This window comes from Galeopterus variegatus, unplaced genomic scaffold, assembly GCF_000696425.1.
Source record: "Galeopterus variegatus unplaced genomic scaffold, G_variegatus-3.0.2 Scaffold1290, whole genome shotgun sequence".
NCBI classification, from domain to species: domain Eukaryota; kingdom Metazoa; phylum Chordata; class Mammalia; order Dermoptera; family Cynocephalidae; genus Galeopterus; species Galeopterus variegatus.
In genome coordinates, this window is record NW_007727401.1 from 193,048 (window position 1) to 215,054 (window position 22,007).

A 22,007-nucleotide genomic window follows, 5' to 3' on the forward strand; every position below is an offset into this window, starting at 1 on the left:
TTTTTGTCTTTTTGGTTTTTTTTTTAGCTTTTTCGATGTTGTGCCAGTATAGAATATTACAGTATTTCTGGTTTTAATGAGCACTTTCAAGAATTTATAAAGAAATGCTCACATAGATATTTGCTTATATATGAACAAGAGTGTTAAGTATTTTGTTGTTTGTAATAGAAACTATGGTAAGGGAACTAAAGTTTCACCACCAGGGTACTGGTGAAATAAAGATGGGGCATCATATGATGAAACACACAGCTCATATAAAAAATAAAACTTGCTATAAAATCATTTAAAATGTTATATAGAAATATATTTACATAGAAATATGGTCATAATAAGTGTAAAAGCAGATTGCAAAGATCAGAAGTGGCATGAATCCATATTTTCTTTTTTATTAAAGAAATTTTTTTATGAAAATATAATTGATTGTATCTGTGGGGTACAGTGTTGAATATCGATACCTGTGTGCAATATGTGATGCTCAGATCAGGATAATTACTGTATTTATTATTACACAGAGAGGGTTCATTGTGAAGATGGGTAATTGTGGTTGAGATAAAACAAGATTGTCCGTGAATTGATATCTGCTGATAGCTACTGTTGTACTAGTCTCTCTACTTTTGCATATGGGTTTGGAATTTTATGTAATTAAAACGTTATTTTTAATTTGCCAAGGGTTTGATTTCTTTCCAAGAAAAAAATCTCTTTGAGTTGCATTGTAGTTAGAGAATGTACCTTATACACTTTTTAATTTTAAATTTATTGTGGTTTTATGTGTGAATTGGTACAGGATTAGTTTTATAATTTCCATGGAGGTTTGTAAAGAAAATATTTTTGTGTTAATAAATCAATGTTGTTAATGATTATACCATGTCTTCTATTACCTAATTTATGTTTTGGTTTACTTAATCTATTAGATGGTGCAAGAAGTATGTTAAATTTTTCCACATATGTTGTAATAGTGCCCATATTATTCAGTGCTATTTTGAATGGACTGTTTTTCCCCCTTTGTATTGGTTACACTTGAGCTTTTTAAATGAACAACGCCATCTAAAATAAATTCTATAATAAATGCTAACTTTTCCTATTTGCCTCCTTCCTCTAAGTCATAGAGGAAGTATGGCATAGATAGGAAATATGGCATAGAGTCCACCAGGAGATAAATTAATGCCAAGTTGAAGAAACAACGAGGGAACCAAGTTTTCTGTAGTTGCCTGATTACAGTGTTACTGCTGTCTGGAATCCAATATTTTACCAGTCTTGGTTTAAGTATGTAGTGTACTAGGCAGATTGCTATAGGAGCTCAATAAATAGTTGTTTGATTGATATGTTAACTATTCAAAGTGATGTCATTGACTTTGTGGAGAAAGAGAAAGGAATATGCAGTCTAGCATTTGTGGTTTAATGAGTAAGCTTAAGGTCATGCTAGATAATTAAATCAGAAGATTTGGACTTTGAAATATAACCTTGTGTTTTAGCTGTGTTCTCTTGTCTTTTAATACTTCTTAGTTTTTTTTTTTTTTTTTTTTTCCTTCTTTTGTCTTTTTTCGTGTCCGGCAACGGATCGCAACCCTCAGTGTCGCGCCCGTACCGGACCGGGACCGGCAACGGGATCGCAACCCTCGGTGTTGCTCCCACACCTCGCTCAGCCAGTGAGCGGGAACCGGTCTGTATGTGGGATCCGAACCCTCGGCGGGAGCGCCACCGCGCTTCCCAAGCGGCACACTGTAGCAGTGCGCCACCGGGCCGGCCCTTAATACTTCTTAGTTTAATGAAGGCAATGAGAACAAGTACTGGCCCTCAAACCAGGGGAATAAAAATTCCAAAAATCATAACAATTAGCTTAAACCACAAATTTCTGGAGATGAGAATTGTGCAAAGAATCTGTTTGGAGTAGTAGTATTAGAATGTCACAAGGAACCAGAAGTCGTATATTTTAAAAATCTTATGAATATTTGAATTATGAAGGGTTTTAAGTATGTAATAATATATAATGTTTATTATGAGTGTATAGTACTTGTGTTGTTATCGGTTCACTCACTATTGTTTATGTTCCATTGTTGGTGTTCTGTGAGGGAAAAGTTCATTATTTGTAGTCTCTCTTTACTAGCAATGTTGTTTTCTCTCCCAGCTATAATGAAAAATATACAAATTTTAAATCTACTATGCTCAATTTAAAGAGCATCTTAAATATATTTAGTTGTAGGATTTTTATTTTTAAATTCTAAGTCTTCATTGTTTATTTGATTTTATTTAGTTAACAATGATTTCCAAAAGATAATTTATCTTTAGTCTTTTTTTAGCCATATTACAAGTTCAGTCAATTCTAAAAGATTGTACTGTCTTAAATACTTCTATCAATACTATTGCCTAAGTGATTTCATGTAACTTAGATGGTTCCTCATTTGCAGAAAAGATGTCACATAATTTTTGAGCAGCTGTTTTTCCAGTTTTCTTTTGAAGTCTAAATTTTATCTATACTTTTCTTTCTATGACATCTGCATTAGCAATCCAAAAAGAATAGGCTTGATTCATTTAAGTCTATTGTGGGTTTATACTAGAGAGAGACTGCCCCTTTTTACTCATCCTTTTGTTTTGTTTTATGTTTTTAGACTGTAATTGCTATCTCCTTGGTACATCCCCAGGATCAGGTTGAAATGTGTGTATCTGCATACCTTCCTCAGTGCTCAAGGGTTAAATCTGTGTGTGTGTCTCTGCTTTAGTATACTGTATCTACAACAGTGAATTGTTGGACTCATTAGCTATCAAGCTACCTGCTAGGAAAGATTTCCCTGCTTAAATTGAGCTTATATGGAGAACTTGGAAGGAATGGGAAAAGGACAGTTTAATTCCTTTCCAGTCTCAAGGATGTGAATTGTAAAGCTGGAAGGGGAAAATGAGGAATGGTAATGATTTTCCATGCTGCTCATTTTTATATTTGTAAAATTATGGCTTCCATTCATCCACCTTAAAAATAAGGTTTGGAGATAAAAATAAATAAATAAATTCACTCACACTCACACACAAACGGTGGGGCGGGGAGAAGAAGACATAACAATCACAGTTCCTTGAAGTTGACACGACAAGCATACAGAAAGGACATTGTTGGGTGGGAGGAGGGGGGAGGTTTTGGTAATCGGCCACAATAATCAACCACATTGTATATTGACAAAATTTAAAAAAAAAAGGTTTGGTACTAAAAACAAAATAATACTTCTATGGTCATCTTATATGACCCACTTCCTCCCCACCTCAGTTTTCTAAAAGAGCAAAGGGTGGGTAGCTGTAGGCCTTTTAAAATAGCTGCTAATGAACTTAGCACCTCCCTGGATCAGGAATGGTGGTAGGATGGATCTGTAAAATAATTACATATAGGACTTTTCTATGATAAACGTGTCAGGGTATTATCAGTTTAACATCTTTTTGCGAGCTACAGTAACATGTAGATTAGAGCGTTGTGTATGGCATTGTTTGACCAATCATTTTCCCAATTTAAAATCTTACTTAGGAATCTTACTATAAACTGGTAGGTGAAGAGAGATTGTGAATTTGAAATATTAATTCTAATTAATATTAAGAAGATTGATCAAACCCAGTAATGGTGATGCAATAGGGGGATATAGAAACTAGCTTATAAATTGGTCAAAATGTTATTAGGTACACTGCTTTTAGATTGGAATTTGGCCATGTTGCTGTTTAAAATGAACATACCATTTCCAATGTCTAGCCAGAGAATATATCCAAATAAATATACAGATTGAACTTATTGAAGCACGATTTGTGATAGCAAAAAAACCTGAAAATAGCCTAAATATATCACTAGAGAACTATTTAAATTATTATGTATCAATAGGATCAAATATTATATACCTGTTAAAAAAGAATGAGGCTGTACAGTATGTAGTGACATGCTTAGATCTCTAAGATATATTGTTAAATAAAAATATTCACAGAAAATATACCGAAGTATGCACCTGAACCTGTGGTTATCTCTGGTAAGTAAGATTGGAGAGACCAGGAGCTAAGGAAGCTTCTAATTTTCAGTTGGTTTTTACAATGACCATGTATAACTTATTTTTTAAAAAATCAGTAAATAAAAAATACTGCTTTTCATCTACATGTAGTTGCCCTTTGTTATTCTCTACTTTTATATTTTTATGAGTAGTGGTCTTTTCTGAAAATATAGAAACACTTTCAGAACCATTGCATTGAGTTTATCTGCATCATTATTGATAAACTGAAGTTACTGTTCCACTAATATAAGAGGTTTTTGGTATCTGTTTATTTACTTATTTTTTAATTTGGGGGCATCTAGAAAAGGAAAACATGTATGTGATAGGAGTTAAAAATAAGACATAAATCTGTTTTTGAATCTTTGCTGTGCTGTTTTTGTATTTCAGTTACCTAGAAAAGTACGAGAAAGTTCATCATTTTGGGGAGGATGATGATGAGGTACCACCAGGCAATCCAAAGCCACAGCTTCCTATTGGTGCAATTCCATCTTCCTACAATTACCAGCAACACAGTGTGTCAGGTAAATATCACTGGAAATTAACAGGGCATAGGTCCACAGTTTTGAATTAGGAAAATAGATATCATCCAATGAATTAGTCCCTTACTCTGCACATTAGAACATTTAAGGCCTTGAGTAATTCAGCCTTCAAAGATTGACATCTAATTGGTATCAGGATCCTTGCTATCATAGGCTGTTTAAGAATTTTAGTTGTAGGAATTTGTAGAGTTACAAATTCCCATACTTAAAAGTAAAATTTTTTTCTCATTGTTTTCACTGATTATCAATTTATCCTGCATAGTCACTAAAATGAGAAAAGGAAGTGTATTAGTCCATTTCTGTTTCTTATAACAAAATACATATAACTGGATGATTTATAAGAAAGCGAAATTTATTGCTTACAGTTTCAGAGGGTGGGAAGTCCACAGTGTGGGCAACACATCTGGTGAGGGTTTTGGTGGTGGATACAGTGACCCAGGGGTCTCACATGGCAGAAAATGGCACAGCAGAGAGAGACTAACCTCTCATGTGCTCTTCTTTTAAAGCCCTCAGAACCACACCCCTGACCACCATTATTAATTCATTCACTGGGTCAAGGTCCTACAATCTAATCACCTCTTCAAGGCCTTACCTTTTAATTTTCATAATGAGATTTACCACTCTCAACAGTTACAGTGGGAATTAAAGCTTCTAACCTATGAATTTGGGGGACACAGTTCAATCAATCCATAGCACGAAGGTCTTGTTAGGATGAGGAAAGTCAAGAATTGTCATATGGAGTCTACTAGATTTTCTATAATTACTGGGATTCCCAGCATGAGAATTCTCAGAAATTTTCTGAATTATTCTACTATGTTCCTCCCGTGGTACCAGGAAGAAAATTTTTTTCATTTAAGTCATTCTTGTAATGGTTAGAGAGGAATCTGCTGCTAAAAAGAACTGGACTTAAATTGGAAATAATCATGTTGAAAGTCTGATAAAGAGATTCTTAAGTAGAATCTCTTTATCAGAGATTCTAGGGGGTTCCAGCTCTTAGTGGCTCTGGGTGTTGGGACCGTGATGAATAGGAAGAGAGCTTTAAAGAGATATGCATCTGTGTTTCTTCAATCACCAACATTTGGCCTACAGAAAGAAATGTTTCTTTTTCAAGGTATTTTCTTTATAAAAATTATGATTCTAAATATTTATTGTTATTATTCATTGGTACTAGCGCCACTCTTATAGGTTATCCTTAGATTTAAGCTGTTTTGTTTGTGCCAGTATGACCAACTTTTTTTTTTTAATCTTCAAAGTTTCTGTCATATTGAATTTGACTCCATATTTCTTCCCAATCAGTAATGGCTGAAGAAACAATCTCCTCTTAGAATCTGTGATCTCCATTCTAAGAGGCTTCATCTGATGCTTTTGTATAATTGGGGTTAGAGGATCAGGGAGTGCAAACTAAATCTAGCTTTGTTTTTAATGACTAGTTATTACTTCAAGAACCAAGGTCAAAGGAGAACATTTTAAGTCATCTTGTAGAAAAGCTTGCTAATAGTTTGAGCTGATAAAATAAAAAGGAGTGACTTAGGTAATATGGTTTCTGTTCCTAAAAAGAACTAATGACTACTAATTCAAGGGTGTTATAGAGGGTATTCCTACATTGAATGAGACATTGTACTAATGACCTTTAAGACCATTTTCAACTTTGTCACTCTGTGATTTCTATATTACAGTCACAGCAGAGCTAGTCATCATTGCAGCTTAAATAGAATTTGGTGTCTGATACTACAACTCCCCAAACCAGCCTTTTTCTATGTTTGGTCTTGTTTAAAATCGTTTTTTTTCTGTTTTTGGTATTTCAGAAACCTATAATGAAACTCATTGGTAGAGCTACCCAAGTGAAAGGAATGATAGAATTGCTTAACCTGTGTTACAATTCCTTTCTGATATGCTGTGATATGTATGGTTAGTTTTAAGGAGAACCTGAACAATTAATATATGTAACATATTTGACAAAATCAAGATTGAGGATTTATGAAGAAGAAGAAACTGGGAATTGCTAGGGAACATCAGATTACAGAATATCTAATTCAAACTGAAAAGAGGTTTCAGGGCAGCATTTATGAATTTAGAGGTGCATTTTATTTTTCTAGAAAGAACCATAACAACATCATGACAGTGTTCTAAAAATTAACATGATTATCACTATATAAAACAAATCTTTCATTGATAATTCTTTTCAAGTGTCATTAAGGAAAATAGAGTAAACTTCATGTCTCACTGTGCGTGCATGCGCATGCATGTGTTATGTGTTATAAAGAAACACCAAAATGGGATTACCTACTGGTAGATTGAGTGTTCAGAAAAATTTATTTAGAACCTTGAAAAGATCTGTGTTTCTGTCTTATTCCCCTTGTATGTTTGGATAAATGTTTTTATCCAGAGATACTTACATTGTTGATATTAAGAAAAGCTATTCTAAAACAGTATTTTGAAAGTAGTATAATAAATTTCAATCGGCAGTACCTCCAAGATATTTGTAGTGTAATTCTACTTGTAATTGTCATAATAGAATATCATACATTGATAAAATGTGGGTTGGAATTTTCCTTTGAGAATATTGACTCCTTTTGCTCAGTGATTTTAAATGGCAAGAAAATATTAAATGGATTTTGTTTTGAGCTTTAGGGTTATTCAGCATTGGAATCAATGTATTGTGGTTTTGCCATTTATTTACATAGGTTTTTGTACTTTTTCTTGCCATAAAACCTAATATTTTGGTTTCCTTTTTTCTCTTTTTTTTCCTTGGTATTGATTGGATACAGTTATTTCTGCAGAATTATTGGGTGGATTATTAAGGACCTTTTTGTTCATCTTTTCTTATATTTTTAAAAAATGTATTTGCACTATTTTTATAGAAAAATTGTGAAAGGCAAAATTGACAACATATTGAAATTAATAGAATTGTAGTATTTCAGAGCTAGCCAGGATTTTAGTGACCATTTAATCCTACCCAATTATTTTAATAAAAGGAGGCCAACCACTCTCTGTCCATTTGCGTTTTTTAGTACTTAAATTTGAAAAAGTTTCATAAGAGTTTTAAAAATTTTGCTGGTTGTATTCGAATAAAGATTTTTCTTTATTTTTTATTTTTTTAGTAAATGACTGGAGTGCAGTTTTATTGAAAATTACTGTGGTAAACAGAGACAGAGAGCACGCTTGGGTGGCCAGCTTTCCACAGAAAAAGATTTTTCTTTAAAACTTCCATATTCTAACATTTGGACTACAACAGTCATTGTTAGTATCAGTGGAAAAAATGTATTGTAAAATTTCTGCAACGGAAATAAAAAGCATTCTAGGAACGATTCTCCCTTTTTTCTAAACTGAAAACAAAGAGAAGTGATTGCTTCAAATTGTTTGTCAGCAGTGATCCAGTCGTATAAACTTTGAATTAAGAATGTTGAAAATAAATTTCCAATCCCATTCTGATGAGAAAATTGTAGCTGTTTGATTATATCTCTTTGGGAAAGGGAAGGGAGGAGGATCTTAAAGTCTTGTAAATATTTTTTCCAACATTATCTTAGGAATCTTTACCAAGCCTGATATAATTAAGGGTCATTTCATAATTATTATATTCATTTATTTTATTCTAATTGAAGGTATGTTTGGCAAAGTCATTTAGGTAAGGATGCATTGAACTGAGTATCTGTCATTCTTCAATAGCGAATAGAGCAATACTTAGACATTTTGAAACCACATAAAGGACTGTGACAGACATTGAATAGGGGTTCCAAGTTTTTTCTGTTCAAGAGATTTGCCTGACAGCTGTGTGAAATCTAAAAACTTACATTAACTATTGCTGAGACGTAGCTTCTCATTATCAATTTCAGTTTGTAGTATATAAATATCAAAATCTGCCCCTATATTTATAGAAATTTCATTACTTTTTCCTCCAGATATTTATTTTATGTTTTTATTTATGAGAAATCTCATTTATCCAGATTATAAAAAACGAACAATATATTCTTATTGTTCAGCTTTAAATATCGTAAAGAATCCGTGTCATAGTCATTTATAACTATATTGTGGCACTTATTTGCCATTATGTTATTGGAGATATTCCTAGAGTATTTTAGAACTGAAGAGGTGTCTCTTCAAATGTTTACAATGTGTAATGAAGAAATTCTTTACCTACATATATTCTACTGTGGTATGTTGTGGCAATAGATTCCTACTTGTGTTTCATTTGGTAAGGAGTTTGGTTTATTTTAACTTTTTGTAAAATCCAGGTATTTCTGAAATATTCCAAAATGTTTCATCTAGAAATTTTCCAACTCTTGTTTTCTTGCCTCCTTTCTTTGAACTAGTTGCAGCTCTGTTTGAAAAATGTACTTAGAGTGTTTGTCTCAGGACATAGCTGCCAAAGCCTAAACTGCCCCAGTTAAGATTCAGTATTTCTAGAAACATATCATTTTTTATATGTATATATTATAATTATACATACACTATCTTGGTGTTTTGTAAGCCTGTCTTCCTTCACCTTCAAAGTTTTGTAAATTTTTCAAATTAATTCTCCTACAGAAAATCTTAGTTATTTTGGTTTAGGCAAAGATTTTAGGACTCAAAAGCAGGAACCCTAAAAGTAAAATAAATTGGACTTGATCAGAATTAAAGTTTCTCTTTAAAGACACTGAAGAAAATGAAAAAACAAGTCATTGGGAGAAAATATTGCCAAAACAAATATTAGATAAATGACTCACATTCAGAATATTTAAAACTGACAGTATTATATGCTGGCAAGAATGGGGAGCAACAGGAACTCTGTACATTGCTTGTGAAAATACAAGATCTTACAGCCATTTTGGAAAACAGTTTCACATTTTCTTATCAAGTTAGACATATGACTCAGCAATTCTAATTCTAGGTATTTAGCTAAGAGCAATGAAATGAAAAAATATGTCCCCACAAAGTCCTTTACCTGAATGTTTACAGAAGCTATATTCATAAGCATCTAAAATGGAAAACAATCTAAATGTTCCTCAACTAAGGATGGATAAACAAACTGTGTTTAAAAAGGAATGGACTACTGATACACATATTCACATGGATATGAATCTCAAACGCATTTTGCTAAGTGAAAGGAACCCAGCACAAAATGCTACATACTGTATGATTCCTTTCTTTCTTTCTTTTTTTTTTTTTAATGGCTGGCAGGTACAAAGTATTTGGCATTTTTAAATAAAATAAAATATAGGAACAGAAACTAGATCAGTGGTACCTAGGGATAGGGGATGGGAGTGACTACAGAAAAGCATAAGAAACTTTTTGGGGTGATTGAAATACTCTGTATCTTAACTATGGTATGGTTAAAAGACTGTATGCATTTGACAAAACCCATAGAATTCTAGAACTAAAAAGCATGGCTTTTATTGTGTTAATTATATCACAGTAAATCAGAACAAGTTCTTTAAAATGCAAGAGTAAAAAGTGTAGATTAGTAAATTAAAATAATAAAACAATAATATTTTGGCAGTGATATCCAAGAGGGTATGTACGTTTTCGTATTTTAATACTTTTCAAGAATGCATTTTAGCGATTAGTAAACCTAAGAACTTTGGAGAGCTAAACTCGTTTAACTAGTCAGTGTGTGTGTGTGTGTGTGTGTGTGTGTGTGTGTGTGTATATAATATATATATATATATGTCCTGATTCAGAAACTGTTAACCATAAGGGTATCCAAAGCTTGGTATACTTAAGATTTTTTTTTTTTTTTTCCTTGTTAGATTACCTGCGTCAAAGTTATGGGCTATCTATGGATTTTAATTCGCCAAATGATTATAATAAATTGGTGCTTTCACTGTTATCTGGACTCCCAAATGAAGTGGACTTTGCTATTAATGTATGCACTCTCCTGTCAAATGAAAGCAAACACGTCATGCAACTTGAAAAAGACCCTAAAATCATCACTTTATTACTTGCTAATGCTGGGGTGTTTGACGACAGTAAGTTTTAAGCTAAACATATGGTACGATTCTATAAAGGTGTTAAGGATTTTTTTTAAGGTTTTTGAGGAGAAAAGTACTTTTTTTTGTCAATACAATGGCATTTTTATTTGCTTTTATTATATTAAATGCATTATTTAAAATTATGAATGTTTGGAGTTTTAAAAATGTAAATATTTGAATAGTAATTTACTTTTGGTGGAGCTTTAGAAGTAAAACTCCTGGTTTTCTTTCTTGGAGTTATATATGGGCTTCCTGAGTTGAGAAGATTAGTTGTTACAAAACTCTGATAAAGAAAACTAGGATCTGCAAGAAACTGTTTTCTGAAATCTACTTCTGGTAGTGTGTGGCTATAATTCTTAACCAAAATAAACATTTTAGGTCAATGCATTTGAAAATTTGCTGCCCTCAGTAATCAAAATAAGGTTTATCAAATATTTTATATCCTTCTTACTCGTAGGGTTTGCCAGTTGTAGGTTTTCATATATCAAGTTCTTTATTTTTTCTGAGATTATCTTATAAAGTCTAGGTTACTCTTCAGACAAAAATTTTTCATTTTCTTAATTGAGGTTGAATAGAGATTTAGGAAATATATTTTGAAATTTTTTGTTGCTCATAGTTTTTCTTTTCAAAGTATCTGTGTTAGCTGAATGCTATTGATATGAGATTTTCTTGCTTTCTAACACTCCTACTGTCCCGATTTCATTGAATCTTTTTTGTCAGAAGTATATCCTATTAAAGCATAAGATACTGACACATACTGAAATTATTTTATCTTACAGAAACTATATGAGGGAGGGGTCTTCAAAAAGTGCATGGAAAGATTTGTATTATCTTTTAATTACCTTTTTCCACAAACTTTTTGAAGTACTCCTGTATATTTAGCACAGTAGACAGTCTGTGAGAATTTATTGTAACATTTTACAGATTTATGGCCTTTTGTTTTATTTTTAAATAGCAAGATGTTTGCAAGTGAGTTCATTTTTCTGCAGTTTGATCTGGATCCAGTAGTGTGCTTTTCAAACAATTTTACTTGGGATTATCTAAGTAGGATTCCTTGAAATTTGACTTGTACTTATTTTACATGAAAACAATTTTGAAATTAGTTTAAACGAAAGTGAAAATTATTTTTTTACCCTGCCTAAAACTATTCTTGGTTATGTGGGGGAAGAACAAAGATCATTCCTTCTCAGTTTCTGTCCTAACTTTGAAGATCTAAATTTGATGGATTTCTATCTCAGTTTCATGTTTTTTGATTCCTGGTATTTTGTTTTGATTTTGCAAATACAACTTTCAGAACTTATTATAGAATGGAGTTGGAAATTGTTTCACATTTTGTAGAATTCTTAAAATGAAGCTTTTGGAAAGAATATATATTCTCAAACCAGAAGAATTTTCGTGATGTCTTACCATTTAATCATTGACTAGGATTACAAGTAAATAACTTAAGTTGTGTATATGATAGAAGTAATCTTATCAGTTTTGGTGCATTAAGGCATGCCGTTCTTTAGGTCCAGTTTATCTTCATGCATTCTTAGGCATTTTTATTTGTCTGAAAGACTAAAAATTATGCAATTTAGTAATCTAAAACATTAATAGTTTAGCAAATGCTATTTAAGGAATGTTTCTAGCATTCGAAGAGTTTTAAAAAGTTTAGAGTTTCAGAGTTCACAGGGACTTTATGAAGATCCTATACCTAAAACCATGATTTTACATTATGAAAATAATTCTCTTTGGAGTTTGAAGGTTATAGAAATATTCTATTTGGTTAGACTTTTGAGAGGTTTAGATTTAATTTTTAGGGTATGGAATTTTAATTGAGAGATAAATGTAGATGCTGCTTTCTTTAGAAAATGTGGAGTGTTGACACATTTTTTGTATTTGAAGAAGTATAATAAAAATTTTGTGTGTGTGACAAAAAATTTAATTTTTCTTTCTTATATTTCTATCAAGTATTTTTTTCCCAGTCAAATTTTTTTAAATAAATCTTTTCAGGACAAACAAACAAAATCTTGTCTCTCTTTAGTGGTGTGTGGGCTTCATTTTTCTGATTAAGCTGCTACTTACATGTAAGTTTGATATTTTATGAAATACTGTTTTTTAGGTCACTGTAGTTAATTTATTGCTTAAAATTTTTATACCTATTCTTTATATCATTTCCTCACAACCCTAGTACTAGTATTAAAATAATTAGTAAATATAATTCATGTTTTAAATGTTTCTATTCTTTACCCTTCTTAATACTTTTACAATGAAAATTTTTATTCTAACCTAAATACATTACAGACTTTATTATGCTTAATATTAACTAAATATTATTAGCTCCATACTATATTTAAAGGGGGTAATAAGACTGTAAAGATTTGATAAATCTTTCACAACAGAAAATATATTCTCTTGTTATAGTTTTCATGACACGTCCAATAAGGAGGCTTAATTTTTTTTTTTTTTTTTTTTTTTTTTTAAGATTAACATTCATACAAACTAGTTTTTCTGTTAACAGTTGTCACTGTATCCTTTACTTTCTGCTTTCCAAAAGCAGTAGCTTTCTGGGCCTGGCTGAGTAGGTTAGAGTGTGGTGTTGATAAAACCAGAGTCAAGGATTCAGATCCCCATACAGGCCAGCTGATTTAAAAAAAAAAAAAAAATTAAAACAAAGTTCAAATGAAAAACAAAAAAGCAAAGGCAGTAGCTTTCATTACAGACTTAATCTGATAGTTGATGAAGGACTTAACCTAATTTTTAAAGAGGAATACATATTGTGGCACAGCTTACACATTTGTATCATACTCCTTTATAGTCTGGTCCCATAACTGACAATATGAGCTAACAACATGAAAGAGAAAAAAAAATCATATAACATGTACCTAGATGCCTTAACTTTTTGTAAGGCTATGAGGTCCACATGTGGGTGAGACAGGGTGTTACAAACTTTTTTTTAACTTTCGAAAATGGATGGTTCAACTTTTCAAAAGTCATAAAGTTCTTGATAAAATAACTTTATCAAAAAGCACAAACAAGCCATAGGCCTGAGAATTTTTCTCAAAAGGCATTTCATTTCTGGGAATTATTTTCAAAGAATGCCTTGCTCTATGTTTTTTGAGGTATGAATAACACAGTTATTTCTGAAATTAATAGGAAGATTTTAAATGATAATATGGCAGTCTAATAGCAATAGCATTAGTTTGACTTTTTAGTAATTTTCTTCTCTATAAATGAAAACTAATGCAGAGTAACTATTGCAGTACTCTTTATTTCTTTTCTTTATTGTATACATAACTGTTATGAAAATGAGCTATATATTTCTAGTTTGGAGGGACACATTTTCTTTAAATCCTATAATTTAAAAAAATGTATTTCAAAAGTGGTTATCATAACTTTCATTTACTATAAAACAACTTCTAATGAACAAGATACATTAAAATGTAGTTTTACTATTTTTTACAAGCCTACATATTATTAAGGAATGAAATGAAGTTAAATTGATTGCATTTTTTTAAATGTACTATTTATTCTTTTAGCTTTAGGATCCTTTTCTACTGTATTTGGAGAAGAGTGGAAAGAGAAGACTGATAGAGATTTCGTTAAGGTAATTCACATAAATTAAAATGCTGAACCATTGAGTTACATGTAGCCAAGCCAACAAAGGGTCAATGGTTGCTCATTTTATATACATGATACTTTTATTTTTAGCTAATACATACATTCCTATTTAGAAGTTGTGATAAAGTTGAGTAAAAATTCTTTTAGGATATGTAATGAGCAGAATACAGTTTTTATTTTATTATACATCGATTTTTGAGTATGATAAATATACAACAATCAATAGCAACAAATGTTTGAATGACCTTGTTTCTAAGTTGGACTATGAGAATGGGTCAGGAAGTTTTATTTTTATGTGTGTTCTGAAACGATGCAATTCAGGAAGGAATGAAAGTCCAGACCTGTCATCAAATCCTCAAAAAGACATTTGATTCTGAAAGATTAGTGGGTGTTAATCTAGAGGAAAATATCTGGGAATATATTTTTGAAAAGAACCTACTTGTGAATTTTAAGTAAGAAACTACAAAAAGACTTGAACAAATTAAAATCTTATAATATTTATCTGATAATACTGAATCTGATAAAAATTATCTGATTAATAGGTTTAAATCACTTTACTTCAGAGAAAAAATGGTTTGAACTATTTTACTTGCTAGTGTATATTTTAAAATATTTTACACATTCATTTAACAAATTTTTGAGCGTTTTCTGTCTGCTAAAACTTTTCAAGACACTGGGAAAGCAAGGTCTCTGCTCTCATTAAATTTCCATTCTATTGCAGGAAGACAGACAGTAAAAGTAAACAATGTAGTTTGAGATTTTTGCAGGTATTGTAAAGAAAATAAAGCAGGACAATGTTATAGTTACAAGACACATGTGGGTGTGTGGTAACATTAGATGGTGTTACCAACAAAAGCTTCTCTCCCAGAGGTAATAACTGATGATTTTTGGTAGATTTGAATGATAACAGGACCAACCTTGCAGAGGAATACTTTTTCAGGCAGAGGTAATAGCAAATGCAAATGCTCTGAGGTAAGAACAAATTTAGTTTGAGGTATAGAAAGTATGCTTGTGTGGCAGGACCTTGGTAAGCAAATGGGAAAGTAGTAGCAGGTAAACGTGCGTGTTTTGGATATGCATATGCAGTTAAGAGCAAATTCTGATTAATGCCAAAAGATAAATTAATCATATTGTTGTATGTATTAATACTAATACAACTAATTGAAAATTTTTAAAAATATATTAACTTTCCCCCTGATTCCTTTAAGTAATTTTTTTTATTAAATTGTAACACATATTAGAAAAGTCCACATAAGAAATACAGCTCAATAAATGTTTACAAAGTGAAGACACCAGTGTAATCATTACCCAAATGAAAAAACAAAATATTACAAGCACCTCTGAAATGCCCCTGCTCATGTCCCCCTTTCGATAACTTCTTCCTTCACATGGTAACTTTCCCTCTCATGCTATCTCTGTCTCTTTTTCACCATTATGTTTGTGAAAGATTTGTCTATGTTGTTGCAAGTATTTGTGCTTTTTACATTCCTGTTGCTACATAGCACTACATTGCATGAATATACTGTTGTGTATTCTACTTTAAATACGGAAAGCAGTAAGGATTCAGTTGCTTTCAGTTTGGAAACAAATAATTCTGCTATGAAGGGTTTTATACATGTATTTTGGTATATGTGTGTGTCCATTTCTGTTGGGTGATAGACCTCAGAGTGTTATTGCTAGGTTACTGAATATGCATATATTCACCTTTAGTACTGCCGAACAGGTTTCATAGAGGTTGTACAATGCTGTCTTTTCAGGGCAAACAAACAAAATCTTGTCTCTCTTTAGTGGTATGTGGGCTTCATTTTTCTGATTAAGCTGCTACTTACATGTAAGTTTGATATTTTATGAAATACTTTATTTTAGGTCACTGTAGTTAATTTATTGATTAAAATTTTTACATCTCGGCCGGCCCGGTGGCGCACTGCTATAGTGCGCTGCTTGGGAAGCATGGTGGTGCTCCCGCCGAGGGTTCGGATCCCACATACAGACCGGCCGCTCACTGGCTGAGCGAGGGGCGGGGGCAACACCGAGGGTTGCGATCCCGTGGCCGGTCCCGGTCCGGTACGGGCGCGACACTGAGGGTTGCGATCCGTTGCCGGTCACGAAAAAAGACAAAAAGGAAAAAAAAAATTTTTTTTTACATCTGTTCTTTATATCATTTCCTCACAACCCTAGTACTAGTATTAAAATAATTAGTAAATATAATTCATGTTTTAAATGTTTCTATTCTTTACTCTCTTTAATACTTATACAATGAAAATTTTTATTCTAACCTAAATACATTACAGACTTTATTTTGCTTAATATTAACTAAATATTATTAGCTCCATACTATATTTAAAGGGGTAATAAGACTGTAAAGATTCGATAAATTTTTCACAATAGAAAACATATTCTCTTGTTATAGTTGTCATGACACATCCAATAAGGAGATGCTTATTATTTCCAATATTTGGTACTGGCAGTTCTTTCATTTTAACCATCCCAGTGGATATATAGTGTGACTGCGTCTTGGTTTTAATTTTCATTTTTTTCTTGCTGACTGATGGAAAATAGTGTACCATGCCTATTTTGATACTATCTTTTGTGCAGTGGCTATATTTTGCCCATTTTTCTTTAAGATTGTCTTGTTGATTTGCAGGTCTCCATATATTTTGTGTAAAAGTTCTTTTCAAGGCATTTATTATGGCTTGCCTTTTCATTCTGTAATGGTGATCTATTCTTTTTTGTTAGATATGGATCTCCTATTTGTCTTTGTTGTGCAGCCATGTGACAAGGTGTATATTTTCTTTATTTGTGGAATTCCAAAGTTGAACTTTTTAATGTATTCTACTTTGTTAACCTCTCTTTCATATATTCTGTCTCCTTAACTCTGAGCAGCACTCTGGGTAATGTCCTTAGTAGGCTCGTTTTTCAGTCCAGTTAACCATTTTTCAGCTATGTCTAATATTCCATTTGACCCATTTAAGTTTTTGTTTTACTGACTATGTTTCATTTCTAGAAGTTCCTTTGTCCTTTTTCCAATTTACTTTTTTATTATCTTTTATGCTTTTAATAATTTTGAATATATATTATATATCTTTTAAAATAACTTTATAAATTTGAATAATTTTGTATATATTATATATGATATATTTTTAAAATATCTTTTTATAAATTAATATTTAAATTATATGTAAGTTAAATATATAATATATGAACATAAAATGTGAGTGTTAAATATATAAGGGAACTTCAAAAGGTTCACGGAAATTTTTGTATTATCTTTTAATTCTATTTTTCCATGAACATTTTGAAGTACCCTTGTATAAATGTTATATAAAGTATGTAATGTATAAATAAAAATTAAATACACATGTTAATTCTATTTTTTTTAAGTTTAATCTTATTTGAGCATACATATCTGTGGGGTACTGCATTGAATATCAGTACCTGTATTCCATATGTGATGCTCAAATCAGGATAATTAGTATATTCAACATTACACAATGTAATCATTTTTTGTGTATGTTTACCAATTTCTCACCAACTCCCCCTCCCCTTTTCCTACCTCTGGGACCTTAGTTCTGTCCTTCTGAATGTTCAGTGTTTCATTGTGATTGTTTTATCTTTTTAAAAATTTGTTTCTTTTTTTTTAGCTCCCATTTATAAGTGAGGCATGCAGTATTTCTCTTTCTGTGCCTGGCTTATTTCACTTAACATAATTTTCTCTAAGTTCATCCATGTTGCTGCAAATGGCAGAATTTCATTCTTTTTTGTAGCAGAGTATCAACTGAGTACATATACCACATTTTCCTTATCCAGTTGTCCGTTGATGGACATTAAGGTTGGTTCCAACTCTTGGCTATTGTAAATAAAGTTGTGATAAACATGAGACTGCAGGTATCCCTTCGACATGATTTCCATTACTTTGAGCATTGCCCTGATGCTTAGTGATGTTGAGCATTTTTTCATTTACCTGTTGGCCATTTGTATATCTTCCTTTGAAAATTGCCTATTCAGCTCCTTTGCCCATTTTTTAATTGGGTGACTAGTTTTTTTACTGTTGTCTGAGTTCCTGTGTATTCTGGATATTGATCCCTTGTTAGATGGATATTTTCTTTAGTTACATATTATTTAATTGCTGCACTTTTTTTTAACTTCTTGAGGTGTTGCTTAGATGACAGATTTTTGTTTTATTTTTTTTCTAATATATACATTCTAATACATATATTTAAGACCACAAAATTCCCTCTTAAACTAACTTCTTGAGGTGTTGCTTAGATGACAGATTTTTGTTTTAATTTTTTTCTAATATATACATTCTAATACATATATTTAAGACCACAAAATTCCCTCTTAAACTCAGCTTTAACCTTATTCTGCCAGTTTTGATATGTCATGTTTTCATTGCAACTCAGTTTAAAATATCTGCTCATTTCCATTTTGATTTTTCCTTTGATACACTGGTTATTTCGCAAGGAATTTTCTTAATTTTTGGAAACATTAAGTTATTTTAATTTTCTTTTTATTAATTTCTAACCAAATTTCATTGTGCTGAGAGAGAATGTACTCTGTATAATTTTAAGCTTTTGAATGTTTTCATTCCTTATTTTGAAGCCTAGCATTGGTCAAATTTTATAAGCACTCTACAAATCTTTGAAAATATTAATTTCTGATGTTGGGTGTAGATTTCTATATATGTCAGGCCAACACCATTAATCATGATGCTCATATTTCCACATCAGTACTGGCATTTTTTTCTGTTAGGCCTTTCATTTATGTAGAGGTATGTTAAAATTTCCCATTTTGATTGTGGAATGTGACTCTTTTTCTTTGTAGTTCTATAATATTGTGCTTTAATATTTTGAGACTGTTATTTAGTGCACACAGATATAGTTGTTATCTTTCTGTCAATTGAACTTATAATAAAGTGTCTTTCCTTTTGTCTTTAAGTTTTGTAGGGTTTTTTGGTCTTGATATCAATATAACTATATCAGCTTTCATTTGTTCGTCGTTTGTATGGTTTATATTTTACTTTCAGCCTTTCTTATCTGTATATTTTTAATGAGATTTTGTAAACAATATGTTTGGGCTTTATTTTTGTTTTAGTTTTTTTGTTTGTTTTTATCCACAGTGAAAAACTTTGTTTTTAAATTATTTCATTTATTCTCTTTACATTTAATGTAATTTTGATGCATTTGTGTTTAAATTTAAAATGTTTCTAACTGTATGCTTCTTTCCTGTTCTTTTTTTTTTTCCCTTCCTTTCTAATCTTTTTTGGAGTTGATTTGACTGAGTATTGTTTATTATCCAATCCCCTCACTATTAGTTTGATATTTATGCACATTTTTCTGTGCTCTTATCTTTGCAGTAGAGATTATAATTTGAATGCATACTAATTTAGTAAATTAGTAGTTTTAACATTTCCCGAATAATGCATGGATCCTAGAATAACTCCATCTCCATTTATTCAATTTACAGCTATATGTTAATTTTGTTACATATGAATTGGCTCTTTTTTAGATCATTGGTTTTAAACTTTTTTCTTGTCTAATATCAGCATATACTATAATTTTCCCTCTATAAACTGCTTCAGCTGCATCCCACAAATTTTGTTATGCTGAGTTTTCATTGTCATTTACTTAAAGATACTTTTTCATTTTTCTTGTGATTTCTTCTTTGATTCATGTTTTATATAGAAGCATGCTGTTGAATTTCCTACTATGTGGGTTTTCCTACTCACCTTTATCATCATCATCATTGTTTTCTAATCAAATTGCCTTGTTCTTTAAGAACATGATGATTTCAGTTTTTTGAAGCATATTAATACTTATTTTATGGTCCAGTTTATGGTCTTTCTTGGTGAATGTTTCATGTGCATTTTAAAAGGATGTGTTTTTTACTGTTGATGAATGTAGTGTCTATTAATAACAGGGTGGCTCATGGTGTTTTTGAAGACTTTTGTATCATTACTGCTTTTCTATCTAATAGTTCCATGATTCCCTGAGAGTGTTGAAACCATCAGCTGTAATTATGAATGTTTATAATCCCTTTCAGTTCTGTTAGGTTTTGCTTCATGTATTTTCAACCACTGTTATTAGTTGCATACACATTTAGGATTGTTGTTTTCCTGATGAACTAACTTCTTAAAAAATATTATGAAATATTCTGCCTGATTTCTGGTAATATACCTTGTTTCAAAGTCTACTCTGATAATAATTAAGGTATACCAGTTTTGTTATGATTGAAGTTGTCATGATGTATTTTTTTCTATATTATACTTTTCATTTATGTTTTTATATATAGTGTTTCTTATAGACAGCATATAGTTGGCTCTTGCTTTCGTCCTCCCTGAAGTATGCCGTTTTTGCCTTTAAATCAGTGTGCTAAGACCATTTACACATTATGAAATTAATGACTGGGTTAGTTTAGGCCCTTAGCTTTTATTTTCCTGATAATTTTATTTTGCCTTTATTTCTGAAGGATATTTTTAATGGATACAAAATTGTAAGTTTTAGAGTTTTTAATTTCGTATAACTTCGTATAATGTATGCTATACGAAGTTATTACGTATTTTCCTGATAATTTTATTTTGCCTTTATTTCTGAAGGATATTTTTAATGGATACAAAATTGTAAGTTTTAGAGTTTTAATTATTTGAAAGATAACATTTCATTGTCATCTGGTTTGCATTGTTACTGACAAGAAGTCAACTTTGTTCTTATTGTTCTTCTATATGTGATGTTTCCTCCTTCTGTTTTTGTTGAGACAGATTTTTGTCTTAGCTATGTGACTTGTTCCCTAGTTCCTTGTATGTCTACTAATTTTTCATTAGATATGGATATTGCAAATATTACATTGTTGAGTGAATTTTGGTGTCTTTCATGAATGGTGAACTTGGTTCTGGCAGGCTGTTAATTGATATATGGATCAACATAGTAGGGTTGTTTTTAAGCTTTGTTATGACATGTTGATTAACCTTTACTCTAGGGCTAATTTGTTCCTACTCCTAACATTGGTGTTTGAGGCATTTCTACTGAATGAGCAGGACATATAATTCAGTTTTCTCTATTTATGGAATTGTTCAATTATAGCTCCTCAGTGGTTTTTCTCTCCACATTTTTGCCTGACATTGTGGAATTTGATCACATGTATTAAGCATATGTGTAGCTTAGTCCTTAGCAGTAGACTCAACACATCACTGCAGATTCATGGAGCTCTTTTTCCTCATAGCCCCACCTCTGTTAGCACATTTGCTCTTGAATTCAAGCTGCCTTAACCTTGTCAAGCTCTGATCAGTCGCCTCCACTTAGCAATTGCTGTGACCTATTGGGTTTCTCTTCCCTATGCCTTAACCTAGAAATTATGTCTAAGTTATAATATGGGGCAATCATTGGGCTCACCTCATTTGTTCTAGTGACTACAGTCTTGCACTAGCCATGTCTAATCTCTGAAAACAGTTTTTTCATACATATTGGTTTATGGTAGGATGACTACTTAACACTATTATGACCTAAACAAAGAGCATTTTTCTTAAATTTTAATTTTACATATATTTATATTCCATAAGAACTTTTTTTAGTGTTTTATTCATTAAACATTTATTTGGGTTTAATCACATTTTCCTTTTTCATATATTTCTCTTCATTGCAGGTTTGCAGATCATGAACTTTCTGTTTTTCATTTGTCAAAACTCTTTATTTTACCTTCATTCTTGGAGAACACTTTATAAGAATTCTAGATTGGCAGATATTTTCTTCCATTACTTTGAAAATGTCTCATTGTCTTCTGGCCTCCATTATTCCTATTACAATGTCAGCTGTCATTTTAATTGTCCTTTTCAAGGTTCTCTGTCCTTTTTGCATTGATGATTTTTTTTTTTTTTTTGTCTTTTTCCGTGTCCGGCAACGGATCGCAACCCTCAGTGT

At 31.5% G+C, this 22,007-nt stretch overlaps 1 protein-coding gene across 1 annotated transcript in view; it reads left to right on the forward strand.

Annotated features, from left to right (window-relative positions):
- The window catches only part of ARID2 (AT rich interactive domain 2 (ARID, RFX-like)), a 167,674-nt gene that overhangs the window by 78,122 nt on the left and 67,545 nt on the right, over positions 1 to 22,007 (forward strand). The window contains exons 4-6 of the mRNA XM_008576113.1: positions 4,395 to 4,528; positions 10,273 to 10,491; positions 14,013 to 14,080. Of these exons, the coding sequence (XP_008574335.1) occupies positions 4,395 to 4,528; positions 10,273 to 10,491; positions 14,013 to 14,080 (421 nt within the window). The remainder of the gene's footprint in view (positions 1 to 4,394; positions 4,529 to 10,272; positions 10,492 to 14,012; positions 14,081 to 22,007) is intronic.